This window comes from Dromaius novaehollandiae, chromosome 6, assembly GCF_036370855.1.
Source record: "Dromaius novaehollandiae isolate bDroNov1 chromosome 6, bDroNov1.hap1, whole genome shotgun sequence".
Lineage (NCBI taxonomy): Eukaryota > Metazoa > Chordata > Aves > Casuariiformes > Dromaiidae > Dromaius > Dromaius novaehollandiae.
The window spans coordinates 40,196,203-40,211,370 of record NC_088103.1 but is presented as its reverse complement, the minus strand read 5'-3'; the positions used below and the strand labels follow the sequence as shown (position 1 = coordinate 40,211,370).

General features: G+C 37.0%; 1 protein-coding gene across 3 annotated transcripts in view; it reads right to left on the bottom strand.

Annotated features, from left to right (window-relative positions):
* Positions 1-15,168, bottom strand: part of ATRNL1 (attractin like 1) — a 567,608-nt gene that overhangs the window by 86,802 nt on the left and 465,638 nt on the right. Inside the window, exon 29 of one of the 3 annotated variants that reach the window (XM_026096163.2) lies at positions 8,385-8,641. The exons of the other annotated variants lie outside the window; for them this stretch is intronic. Within the exon in view, the coding sequence (XP_025951948.1) occupies positions 8,540-8,641 (102 nt within the window). The 3' untranslated portion in view covers positions 8,385-8,539. Of the gene's footprint in view, positions 1-8,384; positions 8,642-15,168 lie in introns of those variants that run through there. 3 annotated transcript variants of the gene reach the window in all.

Below are 15,168 nucleotides of genomic sequence, written 5' to 3'. Positions count from 1 at the left end.
TACTGCCACAGACCAGCTGAGAACATCAGCCTACACACTCCCCTGCTAAGTAACCCTTCTCCTCCCCCAGAGCTAACTTCTCTCAAACTGTTTATGTTAGCTATCCTAATCTGAGAGATTAACTACAACCTGTATTTAGCTTGAAGAGGGCTATTTCTTTTTCAGACTGAAGGAGTTTTGTTTTGTTTTGTTTTGTTTTGTTTCTTAAATGTGTTACATAGCTTTTCTGGGAAACCTTTATTTTCCTAGACAATATGAGATTAACAGGCTGGTGAGTTAAATTTTAGATAAGCAGGATATATTTCTCCACCTCTTAGCCATCTTGTCTCAGTTTTCTCTAGAAGACTGTTGCAGGGAAAATGACTTTTGTTTCCTTCTCAGGGAGATTTTATTATACTGTTTCTTTCTGTACTTATTTTCCTTAATCTGAAAAAGTCAACTTTACCAATGGGGAAAAAAAAAAAAAAAAAAAAAAAGAACTCAAAAGTAGCTGTTGCTACTTGCTTACAGAAAGGTGTAAAACTATGCTCCCACAGCTGTGTGATGTGTCCTTCCTTTTCCGCAATTAGAAATAAGTTCTTAGGTACTGCCAATTTGGCAGAGATTGCATAATACATATTTAAGTAGGGAAACAAGCTAAGCATAGCCTACCATAATAACTGAAAGTTTTCATTGCCCTGGGAAATGTTAGAACAGAAGAAGTAGAAACTGAAAGGTATCACAATCCATGAGGTTTCTGAAATCAAAAAAATCTTCTAAAATATCATTTCATTGGAGTTTGGTTATTTTGCAGATATTTTAAGAAACCAACAGTTTCTCAGTAAACTAGTGAAGACACTCAACATCTGTAAAAATTCTCCAAAAACCTTTAAAAGGTTAGTTTTCTTCCCTCCCCTTAAAGATTCAGGAGCTGATTTACACGAGTCAGAAGAGAAAGAGAATTACACAGTTCTTTTCTCTTCGGTGAGATAAAAATATAGCTTAAGTAATTTGTTTTTCCCCCAATCTTATTTTTCTTAACACGTTAAGGAAAGGAAAGTTAAGAGAAATCAAACAGCTGGATCAGATTAATTAAACACAAATTCATAAATCACAGTGATAAGTTTATAGGCATGCTTTCAGACCTTTCCACTTATACTCTTTATATGCTATTATATGTACATTTTTATGGAGTGTATTTCTGCCTGCACTTTTTTAAATCATGAAAGAGGAAGGATAAAATTGATATTCAAAATCAAGCACAGACTTTGTGTTTGTAAAATTTATTTTGACACTCCCACAATTTCTCCAGGGCCAAGAAACTTTGATGACCAATATGCTAGCTAGTCTGGATTTTGCAACTACTTTTGCCAAGAGAATAACATCTCATAGTTTGGCAGCAGACAAACCATAATCAAGAGTCAATAGAAACAAAAAAATACCTTTTCGATTTGTGTCTAAATCAGCAGGTTGCTCTGGCTTACTAAAGCAAGACCTAGAAAAACATGTAGCTATACAACCAAAAGCCCCTATCTACTGGCAAGTAAATCTGTCAGTGGAAGGACAGATGTTCATGAAGGATATTCAGATACTACAATGATTGCACCAAAGATCTAGCTAATGCAGATGTGTGGCAGTAACGAGGCAGTGCTCAGAAAGAATGAGGGAGAAAGCATGATCACTCACAGGAAGTAAATGAGGTAGATGGGAGCGGTGGAAAATCACAGGGGGGAGCCTTGCGGGATGACAGGAAAAGGACTTGATAGGAGATATGCTCACTGATGAAGACAAGCTGTATCACAGTTATGGTTAATGAGGAATAAGCTTGGACACCAAGCTACGAAGTATCCTGAGAGAAGCAATGTAGTAGAGTAAGATAAAAAATGGCTGCTGAGGAGACAAACCCAGTTGAGCAGTCTGCTTTTTCTGCGAGCAGAAAAATGATAAAAGTCAAAAACATTCAGTCCTTTAACTTGCTCATTATGAACATCTACAACACGTCCCCAGCAGGTTAAAACAGTTTCTCTCAGTAACTCTCATAACATAATCCACAGATGAAAACCATTTTTAGAGAATGAAACTGTAATAGAATAGTAAGTGGGGCAGAGTAAAGGATCCTGTTTGGCTCAGCTTATGGACCAGGGTCAGGCACAATCCTGAGCTGTGCATTCTTGGATGCTTAAAGGATTCAATTCAAAAATAGAAAAGAAAGATAGAACAATAAGGTAATTCACCTAGAACTGATACAAAATTACCTAAAATATTTTCTGAAGCATTTGTGTTACTGACTGTTGCCATGCTAAAAGACTAATTTTTTTAAAAAAAAAGAAAGAAAAAGAGAGGATATTACAGAAATGCTGCATTTTCTGCAAGGTCACTTCTAAAGATTATGACGACAGCCCAGGTAAGACTGCAGTCCTTAATGTTTTTTTGGCTGGTTTAACTTTTTTTTTTTTTTTTTTTAATTTAATGACAATATTCAGACCAATATCATTTAACTCTATCCTTCAGACAAAATGATGCACCATCTAAAAATTTTAACATAAATTTCACTGCAAGAGAATTAAGACCAAAGTAGTTCTATCCAAATTAATTTAGGTAAGTACACTAGATAAATAAATCAGCACCCTTGTACTCTCAGAAAGCACTTCAAGCAATTTCAAGTCATTAAAAATACTTTTAGTTCCAACATTTTGCCTCTTAGAACAGTCTTAATGGTTACACGACAGTATGTTCTACTACTGGCTGTATGGCTTTTATTACATGCCCTGATCTATTTGATGATAATGGCAGCTTTTTAGAGAACTACAAAGAAAAACTGAAATAATGAATTATTTTTTAGACAAGTCTAATAAAAGTGTTAATCAAAAATACCATAAATGTCAGAAGCTCTCATAAATCCTACATTTTATATATTCCTCTTGCTAAACATTCAACCAATGAAGGAACAGTCCTAAAAGGGCAGAGAAAAAGGAGAGAGAGGCAGCCAAGAGAAAGAACAAAAGCACTCTACATGCATTTACAAAAGGTATTACCAATTTATTTATCTGATCTCATTTACTGATTTAGGAACCAGCATTATTCTCCTATGACTTAATTTCTGACAGCCTGCAAACATCTCATATAGATTAATGTAATTACATTTGATTTCTGGTTAGATTATAAGGTAATTCCCATATGACAAGATACAGTCAATTATTTTCCCCTTATGCTACTATTAGGAAATATTAGTGGGGTTTAATAGACTTCTATCAGAATCAGCCCCAACCCATTGTCCAGCGACTTTCACGTGACTCATCCTGAGACAACAAACAGAATGCTTCAGAGCGCAACTTCAAATGTATCCGATTTATAATGATCATTTTCCTATTTTTTCTTACATTTATTAAGACTGCATATGATTTGACCCTCTTTCCATCAATCTTTAAATTCCCCTTGCAAAAAAAGTCCTCACTGATAAGTGGGGAAAATGTAACTAAGTATAATATTGTAGATTTATTAGCAAGGATTCATTTTGTATTTTTCTGATGTTCCAGGAATATTATGTTGGAAGGTGAAATTATAGAGCTGTCATTTACATGTCTTGGATCCCATAGCAATGTTAGTATGATACTACGAAAATTCAGGAACACTGTGGGGTTTCCATAGAGCTATGCAGATGCTTTGTACCATCTATGCTGCAAATATCTGCTAATTTGCCTCACTTTTTACCTGAAAGTACTGAAATAATAATAATAATAATAATTTAAAAGTAAACATTTTAGAAGCATAATGCACTGGCAAAAGGATGAAGCTTTATAACAAAAATCACAGAGAAAGGCTTCCAGGTCCCTTGATAGTAGTGGTGCAGTGGGTACCCAGGCTCAGTCAGAAGGTGTATGTTGATCTGCCATCCAGATACACACATAAATAGTTGTAGTGATACCTAGAAAAGGTAAGCTACCAATTAGCATAAGCATGCATTAGTTACTGTTTCTCTTACAATACATGCACTTCTTCATTCCTCATACAGGCACAGACTGTATATACGATTTTTTCTGAAAACACCTTACAGAGATTCTACAGAATTCTTCAGTAATTCACTAGTTAGGACAAAGAGGAGAGTGTATGTTTCGGGAAAAGTGAAATCTATACTGAAAGGTCCATGGAGTGGAGTACTTTTAAGAATGCCAATGTGACATGTCTGAAAGCACAACTCTAACGGGAGAACATCAAAGATACACAGAGAGCCCTTTTGCTCGAAAATTGTGACAATGAATGTTTTGTCTACAGTTCCTTATTTTAGAGTGTAATACCACCTAAGGATAGCTAGTGGCAGAAATTGGCACCATACTGGATGTCTCATCAAACATCCAATCCTGGATGTACTATTTAAAATTGTGCAAATTGGTTAATTGTATTTTTAATGAATTCACTTCCCTATACATTTCCCACCGTCAGTGAATCAGCTCATACAAGTTTACTGGTAAATTTTTCAGGAACCCATAAAAATAGAACTGAAGCATTTTTTCTAGCCTTTTTCATTAGTATAAGTTTAAGCTTTTAACAAGAAATTCTGATAATGTCAATTTATTAGATAGTCATTTAAAAGAATCATAACATGTATTGAACTTCACTTCTTCTCACTTTTTGTTGAAGCATCACTACAGAAGAATGAAGGTCTGAGAATTCTAAGAATATTGTTATTAAGATTTCAGGGATTTAGAGTGACAGGATCTATACATCAGGAGAAATTAACACATAAGGGGGCAATTACAAACAAAAATCCATGTCTAGATTCACTGCATTCTTGAGCATGATGGTTTTTCCCAAAATGTATCCGACTGCATGTTTTTCTAAAGACATATGACTGAACACAACAGGGGTTTGGTTTGATAGATCAAGGTTTGGCCTCCTGTCAGTTAAGAGATGAAGGTGTCAAATGCTGTGTTTTTGGTTGGCATGACCTATGTTATCCACTTTTCAGCTCAAACTTCACCTCCTGCATCTGCTGTAACAACAATTCTGATTGCATACAATCCTTTCAAATAGAGATTTATTTCACTTCACTCAGATTAATCTGGCCACTATGTAGACATACACATCTACTAAAGTAAGACAAAAAAGTTCCTACAGTCACCTGCAGAAAATTTCATGACACTGTGTCCAAACATAACGTACTGTTGGAGATTTAAGATGTCAGAGGCAAAGATGGTGAATCATACTATCAGATTAAAAGAGAGTGACAAGAATTAGGAGAATATTAATGAACATGGATACTGTATTTTAGTAGAGTTATTGAATTCTGCTAGAGTTCAGTATTAAAGTTTGAATAATATAATAAAAACAAATAATGGACAAGTTCACACATACTGATTGTAGTGATAGTCTGATGAGCAAAACATACACTTAAACTCAAAAATCATTAGCAAGATGCAATATTGACTGAAGTTACTAGCTATCGAAATTCAGTTCCCACTTCCAATGAAATTGTTTTTTGTATAAAAGTGTCAAACTTGGAGGAAAAGCACACAGAGAAAAGTGTGTCAATATTATTACTTGTAATTTTGTAGGAATTTTTCCAAAGGAGTTGCAGGAAGGAACAGTGTACACATTTATATCCACTTCACTGATCTTAAAAGGAAAATAAGATGGCGGTTATTACTAATCATCATAAATCTCAAGAGGTGAAGGACAAAATTTAGGAGCAGACTATTGTAACCACTTTGTAGTTTTAAATGTGAATGCAGCAATTTTACATAGAGAAGCAATAAGGGAATCTTATAAAGAGAAAGAAAACTGGAGAACAGAATGACCAAAGGAGTCTCTTCTCAAATTTTTTTCCTTAAAATTAGTCAATGTTTTGCTTTGATGCAAACCTGTTATATTTTAGCAGATCTCTACTAAACCAGAGAGATTCCACAGTTCAGCGCTCACCTAACTGGATTAATCTCAGGAAATTTTGGCCATAAATCTCTGCTCTGCCACTCACTTGTTCTGTGACCCTGGTCAAGTAACTTCACTTCTCTGTGCTTCTGTTTCCTTCAACTATAAAGCACACATTTCAGGGCAAGGACTCGTCTTACCCCAAATTTGCACAGTATGTAGCTCAGTGAAAATTTTAATTTCATTGGGGACTGAAATGCGTATCATAATCCAGATAAAACACAACAGCAGTTCACAAAATTACTCAGCCACAAAGATATGAAAGGGCAGCAACAGAAAAAAAGTAGTAAATTAATCTGATTTTTTTTAATTATCAGATGACAAAATTCAGATAGTGCTGTCAGTAGGGCATGACTAAATAAACCTTGCTGAAAAGTCTATATATAGACTTCTATATTTGATTATTATTATAAGCAGGCATGCCAGTTCTTAATGAATGCCTCATTTTAAGATGACGCAGGGTAACTTTGCTTTCTTAAAACTAGGGACATTAGTGGCACCAATATCTGTCCCAGATGGATGTCTGCTGGCAGATGTCTGCTTGTAGAGAGAAATCATTGATCTCTGAAATCTGAGCTCCAGATTAAAGATGTTGAGTATGAGCCTTGCTTTTGGAGTGAAAAAATAAGCTCTCTTTCAGCAACAGAGAGGAAAAAAAAGAAATTTTAATTTATTATGGCCCTAATCCTCATTAGAATTTACTCACATTGATTTAACTTTGACAATAAAAAGCTTCACTGTTATTCTATGGATAAATCAGGCTAATGAGTGCAATTTTGTACCTGAAAATTTTAGAAAGTTTTACTTCAACTTTTTATTATTTTAATAAACTCAAATTCTCAGCAAAATCAGAGTTACAAGTCTCAGATCTGTTTCAATTTCAATCAGAGAATCTGAAAGCTCTTCTGCTCCAACCAGCAATGTTTCTAACTCCTCACCCCCTATTTTTACTCACTCTGTCTTTAAAACTGGCAGAGGCCAGGTTGCTGTGAAGGGGCTGCCATGAGATCATGCGAAATGCACCAGTGAAGCTTAATGTAGGCAATGACAGAGGTCCAGGAAATAACTAATTTCTCATTTTGGGCCTCTTCCTCTCTTTCCTGTCAAAAGTCTAATTATAAAAAAATTGCATTTTACTGACGTTGTGTCAAGTAGTCATGACTGCTACCCAGCGTAAGTGTTTGACTCTGGCTCCTGAATAACAGTGCTAATGAGACAATGCAGAGCAGAGGCAGCGTGGGTTGCCAAGCCTGTGCGGCAAGAGATGGGCACAATTTCTAATGCAAATGACTTGCTCCTGGGACACAACTGCATTTGATTTGAAGATTTCTTAGCAACTTCATTTTCAGACCATATCATCCAAAACGCTGCTTATGTCATCAACATTTTGCACAAACATGCTTGCTGCCAGTGCAAGCCTCTCTTTGAAATGTTATTACAAGCACTAATCCAATTTGCACCCATGACTGTAAAACTCCATCTCACGACAGAAATACTTAGAAAATGCAGATCCAAGTACAGAAAATACTGAGGACTAGAGAGGACAGCACCAAACTGTATGGGATTTCTGAAAGTAATTTCACAGCATTGAAAATAAAAATATATGTTATGTTTAAAAAGTAACGTAAAATCATGATAGAAATCAGACCCATATAGACAGGCAACTTAATATGTTCTTTTGACATTGGGGCTTGCTCTAGTCTATATATTTTTAAGCATAATTTTAAACCTACATTATTTACCTGTCTCAAACAGCAGTGCTTATGTTATTTGTCCACATGCCCCTACCCCTGAAAAAGCTTTATTTAGCCTTTTAATGTCACTGAATTACCTCTAGCACCATCCTCTACTCTTTCCCTGAGGAGAAGAACTAAAGCGGATCTTATTGGATAAGATCTCACCAGACCTTGTGGTGAGCACGCCTATGGAAGATCTCGCGAGCAGTCAGTCATCGGCAGAGTATGCGGCGGCAGGCCCAGCGTATGAAACTACACGCTAAGCAAACTCCCATCAGGGAGAAGCAGGCATATTTCATTTCATCAGCAATGTCTAGCTGCTTCCCGGGCAGTAGCTACTCAAGCTTAGCACAGCTGAGATAAGGAAATAGTTCTAGTAGGTTTAAGGGGCTCTTAGGGACAAGTTGAGTCCCGCCTGGGCGTCCCACCCATGCGTCCCACCTGTGCCACCAGCAGCCGACCACCAGCGACCCCTCCACGTGGTTCCTGAGGCTCCCTGTGCAGTTTGTAGTGTAAGTAAGTCCTTTGTTAAACCTATCCTCTTCAACCCTCTGTGAACCTTGAGTGTCTCTCTCCACTGATATCTGACTCTCTCTGGCCTGCCTTGCAGTCACAGACCTCAGTTTCCAAAACCAAAATAAAAAGATAAAAGCATTTTATTCTGCCTTAATCATATCCATATCAAACATCTTCAAGTTAACTAGTTTAAGAAAAAAGTATTTGTAGACAATTGTATACTCAGCTGGGCTCTTTGTAATTTGTCTCTAATGGCACTTGAGGATCCCTTGACTCCTAGAAGTTTGTACAGGCATCAGGGACTGGGACGTGGGAAGCAGTCCTGCTGGTGGATATGCAAAGCTCTGAACAGAACCTGCTGCTTCCCAGCCTTTTCAGTTGCTTTATATGTGCAGGGTCAGAAGAACAAACTCCATGTCACATAGTATTTGCAGTCCATAATGAACTGGTGGAGGCAACTGGGACATTATAATGGTGAAGACAACCTAAACAGAACACAATTAAAAAAAAAAAAGAAGCTTTTTTTGTTTGTAATTTTTAACACTGCAGTTAATCTCAAAGACACAAAAAACAGGCCTGTTCAGCAAATGCTTTTTCAGTCACCTCTTCATCCTCCAAGATGCATACTGTCTGTCAGGCAATTTAAGTATCTTGAGTCTCTGTCTTGATTTACAATTAATTTATTTCCTTTCCAGGTATGTTAATATATTAACCTCCATGTCTTTGTGTCTGTGACCTGTTATTTCCTCTTTCTATCTGCTGCATTTTAGCCTCCACTAACAACAGGTATTCTACAACCAGCATCCCAGAGATCCTTCTACCAAACATTTTTTTGCAGATAGAAGCTGCATCTCTGCAGTTCAGGTAAAATTAGGCATTAAAAGCAGAAATTAAATTTCTTTACCAAACATGAATAATAAAACAAATAATTACATGATTAATATCATAGTGCTTTCTCTTCTCATAAGGCTGAATTTTCCCAGAGTTTAGATGCGAAGGTTAGTTAGCAGAGCTTAGATGCTCGGATTAGTTTAGGAGTTAAAAGGAATTACATTTGGGTCTTTTAATACAAAAAAAAATCTAGACTTTGTTTTTGAATGGACTGAACAAAACACAGAGCCCACAAAAATCTGTATAATTCAAACACTTCAAAACTTGTGCATACTTCATTTTTGAATAGTTTCCTTTTTTAAAATCAACAGTCATTTCCCCACACAAATCCTTGAATTAAACTGATTTTTTTTTCTTCAGCATTGCCAAATAATAATGTTCCATTCCAGAAGATTCTGTGAGAAACTGCTCTGAAAATACTTGCCATAACTCACTCTTCTCCACGGGAATGAAACAAGAGGCTGCCTACAAGTGGCTGTTTGGAGGAAGACATCCATCTCCTACAGTTCTCAGTGGAGCGGTTTCTCTCTCCTGGTAGAGCACAGGAGACCACCAGTTGAGGGCAATGCAAGAAAAAATTGAAGGTGATGGTGCTTCTAAAGGAGGACAATTCCTCATAACCCCTTAGACAGGCAAGATTTTTATATTTAGCCTTTCCTGACATATTTCTCACTCCTCTGTTCCAGACTGATGTGACTGTTCAGCATAGGAACTTGACAACAGATGAAATTAAAATACAGGATTGTACAGGACATTCACAGGTGAAAAAAGGAATGGCACACTGGAAATATTCTGTAAGACACTAAGAAAATAAATCAGTATTTTACAGACAGACATAATTTTTGTTTTGCAGTAATCACGTAACACAAAATATGAAGCTATTTTTCTTTGATTGAAGTTATTAACAATAATTCTGTTCTTGTATCAGCTTTTAGTTTTAGCTAAGATGACCTAAGAGAACCTTAATCTTTTCTCTGCAGCTTTATACTGTAAGCCAAGACAATTGAACCCTTTTAGTAGTAAAGCTGGGTGCTCAGACAGGAACTCTCAAGTACTATTATCCCTGATACCATCAAACACACTATAATTTGTGCTGTGTATAGCAGTTTTGAAATGTGTCATGGAGACAGAGTGATTCATACTTTTTATTTTTCTTGACAATAGATGTTAATATTTTCTGGTATTTAGAGTGTCAGCTTTTTGACAACTCACATTGCATTTTGTTTTTTGTTTTTTGTTTTTTGTTTTTTTTGTTTTTTTTTGATATCTGAAATCTAAATTGTATGACTCGGTACAAAATAAAGCCTATCAATTGACTACCACTTCTAGCCTTTCTCTTCCTCTTGCAGATACTTTTACAAAGTAAATATCTTGAGATAAGGTGATGGAGTCTTGGGGGTAGGAGGGGTGAAGGAGAAAAATGGGGAAAAATTAGGGCCATGAAACATTTGGATCTCAAGGTAAACAATGAATTTTGAAGCTGATGTTCTCTGAAGAATCTGTGGTCATTAAAAACACTTCACATCTGGTTTTCAGAGATAATCACATCTATGAAAATCCACTCTGTATGTACTGCATCTAAATAAGATCATAAAATAACATGTCTTTCTTTTACATCTCACTTTAAAATTTTCAAAATTATTTCTAAAATTGTTAGAGCAATATTTGAAACTTCTAGGGAAGCTATGGGATAGAATTTCTGTGGACATAGGATTTTCCCAGTCAAGTCTCAATATCTAACTTCAAAGAAGAGCTCTTCAAAGCCCCATACAAAGCTTCCAGATAGCACAGACTGTACTAAAAAAAAGATAATAATAATAATAACGTCAGAAGATACAAGTCTTTCTTCTGCTACTAGGTAAGAAGGGTAGAATATCATCATTAAAAGAACAGAACTGTGAAATAACTTAGGTGTTAGGCTCTGAATCATATAGCTTTTTGAAGCATTATTGAAGAGCAACAAAATACAGAAGTTCGTATAAAGGAGGAAGTATCAAAATACAACACTTCTCAGAATAAGGAGATGGCATGCCTTGTTATGAAGCACAACACACAAAGAAGAATTACAGACTTATTTTCAGAACGGCAGCACCGTCTCAGACACCTAAAGGAATTTGACTTCAAAGCTGTCTGTGACAAGCTGTGTACGTATTGGACAACAGAACAAAGGGACAACGAAACCGGCAAAACTTACATGTTTGGTACTGGTGTCAAGATCATTTTATGGTTCATACTTTCCCTGCAAAAAGTATCTAGGAGCAAATTGCCCCTTTCAGGTTCTCAAAAAACTGTTACTGTGGTGAAGAAAAATCATTCTTCAACTCCCAAAGGAAAATTATTCTCTGAAGATTCTTTTCCCTTCAACCCTCCCTTCTCCCACATTATGCAGTAATAGCAGTTACTAAAAACAATGGCTCCACCTATCAGAAGCAGGAAGGCTATTTATTTATCAATAAAAGTTAATTGTATGAGCAGGTTTGCAGTAAGAGATTTTCGCAGTAAGAGATTTTCACAGTAAGGCAATATACAGTAAGGGCAAATAAAAAGAAGGAAAAAAAAAAGAACCAAGAGGTCAAACACATTCTCCACAGGAAAACTGCACAGTTGTAGGAGAAAAAAAAATGGTTATTATAAACAACATTATCATCTGATAATTTCTCTTTATATTCCCTATTTAACAACTGTTGCCACAAAAAGGGAAGCTAAGGAGGTGAGGTGTAAGTAACAGCACTGCTTGGAAGAACTAATGATCCACAGATTTCAGCAGATCCAGCTTTATCACTGGATATGGCTAAATGTCAATACTTCTTATACATAGGGGAGTGTGTTCCTAAAGCCTAAATTTCCCCAAAAATACAAAAATGGGTTGAGCATTGGAGAAATTTCTTGTTTCACATGTCCGTGCACAGCAATCAGACACAGGAAAAAAAAGCGTGATTAGTATCAGCCAGGAGACCAGTGAGCACCACATGGCTTCAGTAATGGAAAGGAATTACCACCCAGAGCAGAAGAAACCTCTAGGCACTCTCTGAAAATTCAAAAAAAAAAAGAAAAAGAAAAAGAAATGTATTTGCTTAGAGTGTGTCCTTGTATCTGGAAGAAATGGGAGTGTCTGTCAAAAATACAACAATCTGAAAACAGCCTCATTTTCTGACAATAGTAGGCTCTGTAGTAACCGAAATTTTTAGTAATCCTGTCAGAGATAAGGCACTATGAAACTATGAACAAGAAATCTGAGGAGTGATATGTGACAACTAAACGGATATGATGGTACAGAATGAACCACTCATAACAAATTAAGTCAGCAGAATTAATTGCACGGGTTGGCTAACTGTAACAGGCTAACTGTATCCCCCAATAAAATTCCCAAAATTTTCCAAAGGGAGTTATTTCATCCAGCATTATGCTTATGTGGGGCTCAATGTTATGACATGTCTTGTAATCCAGTAGTGGTGAAGATGACGCTGTGAATAAATTCTGTAACAGGCTTCATTCGATAGTGGAATTCTACCTAGTGGAAATCCTATGACCTAATGTGGGCACAGATATCTCATGGGAGGTGGTTGGAGGGAGGGGAAAGGGAAATGAAAGGAGAGAGCCAAGCCTCTTAAAGCATCTCAATTCCCTACAAAATCAACTGGGAGAATGAAGGACCAGTGAAGACTGCAGAAGATGATCCATTCCACCTAATTCAGATGTCTTCCTTTCTCTAGCGACTATGGAGCACTGCTGGGAAGCAAGGTTCATATATCCAGTTGAAAATCCAGGCAATTTACCTTTTTTTGGAGCACAGGTGCCACTGGTGTAGACTTAGCTCTGAGCTGCCACCTCACATCCAGCATATCCTAGGCACCATGCTCCTGAGCACTCGCCACTGAACTGCCAGGCCACGGGGCAGCTATGAACACAAGCATCACAGGACAAAACAGGAGTGCACACAAGATGCAACCTAATTCAGCTGAGAGGAAACAAGGAACTGTGTGGAATGTGTATTTTACAGTATCATACAATATCTTCTCTCCATCACTGAATGAAAATAAAAACAGTCCCAGAAGCCAGAACCCTTGGTCTTCCCACCAGAGTTTAGTGCCGTAATCTCTGGTCTTTTAGTCTACCATGAGGGTCTCTGTTGCTGCTCTGCTTCTGGTCAGATTCTTGCACTGGTGGCTACAGTGGCCCAGCTTCAAATGAGGGAATATATCATACTCTTACACAGAATATACCATGACATAATGGTTATGGCCCTCTCCTGATGAACAGTTAAACCTTTCAGGCTAAAAAAGGACCTAGAGCCAGAGTATTTATGTGGGAATGTTTTAACCACACCTACAGTAGCACCATCCCTTGTGAAGCTAGTCATAGTGCTGGCCCATGAAGCTAAAAGCTGCAGCAATCTTGCCTAACAGCCTCCTGCTTGCAGGAAAGTGCCCATCTATCTCAACAAGCATTTCTGAGAATGCATGGACACAAAGTTACCTAAAATAAAGTTAACTCTAATGTTTGTCACATTCTCTGATGCTAGCAACATGAAGTGGATTTGGTTTAGCCTCCTTTTACTATATTTTTCTCCTTAGTGCCACTTTTGTGGCAAAAGTCTAGTCTTACTTTTCTACAATAACCATTATTATTCATAATTATTTCTGATATTATGATGCCCATATCTGACTCCTCCTTCATAAAAAAGGGCGAAAAAACTCCCTCAGTAATTCTTGCATCAGGCTCAGCTGCTTGCTCTTGAGGCAGCTCTTCTTTTAGAAAGATATGCAATTTTGATCAAAGGCTTCAACTAATGGAAAATCTATCTTATTCCCTGAATGATGCATTCCTATGATAAAATACTTTGGCTTTTTAAAATGTGCATCATATTTCCTGATTGAATTTTCTGACTTTCAGTCTCAGCCTCAATATCTTGTTACGCTTTGTCTCCATGATAAATGAACCACCAATACTGTGTGCCACACATGTGTCACCCCTTACCCTTTTCTCTGACAAAGGACATGGACAGAAGTGAAAAGGAACCCCTATATGAATTTGTTTAAAATGGGCTCAATGTTTCTAACAAGATGATCAGTTCAGGTCTGATCTTAAATGCAAAATAGTATTCTTCCACCTCCAAGACCAAAGCAGAAGAGTAGAATTTTCAGTCACACACACAAGAGGTTTAGATTCAGAGAAAGACAGGAGAGCCCTCTCTCCCTCCCAGCCTGCACACACACCAAAAATAAGAGGACCTAATAAAAGTTCTGTTTCATGCCCTTTCTACATTAAGATAGACCAATCAGAGATTATCAAAATAAAGAACTTTAAAACACATGCAAAAATACCAGGGGGAAGTACAAGTAAAGAGGAAATACAAGTTACTATTTAGACACAGCTATAAAACTAAGAAGCTTTCAGGAAATACAGGAGTCTGACAATTGCTTGATCAGTTATGACAGTCATGACCAAATATCATGTCCCATCAAGTTTTGTTCCTCTTTTAGATCATAGATTTGCATTGGTTTTAACTAAGTAATTACAGTATTAGCAAAAAAGCATAGTGAATTTCTATCAAAATTAGAGAATGCCATAGTATCGACCAAGCAGACTAGTATGCACAGCATCTTCCCAGTTGAGGGACAATGAGCATTTCCTAACATGGCAGTACTACTGATATGATAGCCACCTCTGCTTAACATCAGGTCAAAAAAATGGGTAGAAGAAGAGGAATTCCTGGAAAATGCAAGAAAAGTAAACATTCTGTTCTCTAATCTTGAATCTTTATCTGTTATTCACCTTTTGGGAACAGCAACAGCTCTTTAAGAGTCAGAGCACGGTAGCTCTATCACCAGAACAGCAAAGCACCAAGCTTGACTGAAAACCACAGAGCATCCAGACCAGACAAATTTGTTGTTTGGTACCTTCAGCAAAGCATCTAGAACATACAAGTGGAAAGCGAAATTGCTCTGCAGTAACAACAAATACTCTCCACTGCCCCAGAAGTAGACCTAACCCCAATCTTAATGAGGGCTGCACAACCACACAAGAACATTGTGTGACATGGAAGCATCCTGTAAAATCATGGTCTATTTTAATGGTGGCCAAGGGAGATGAGGAGAAAATTTTAAGTCACTTAGCTGTT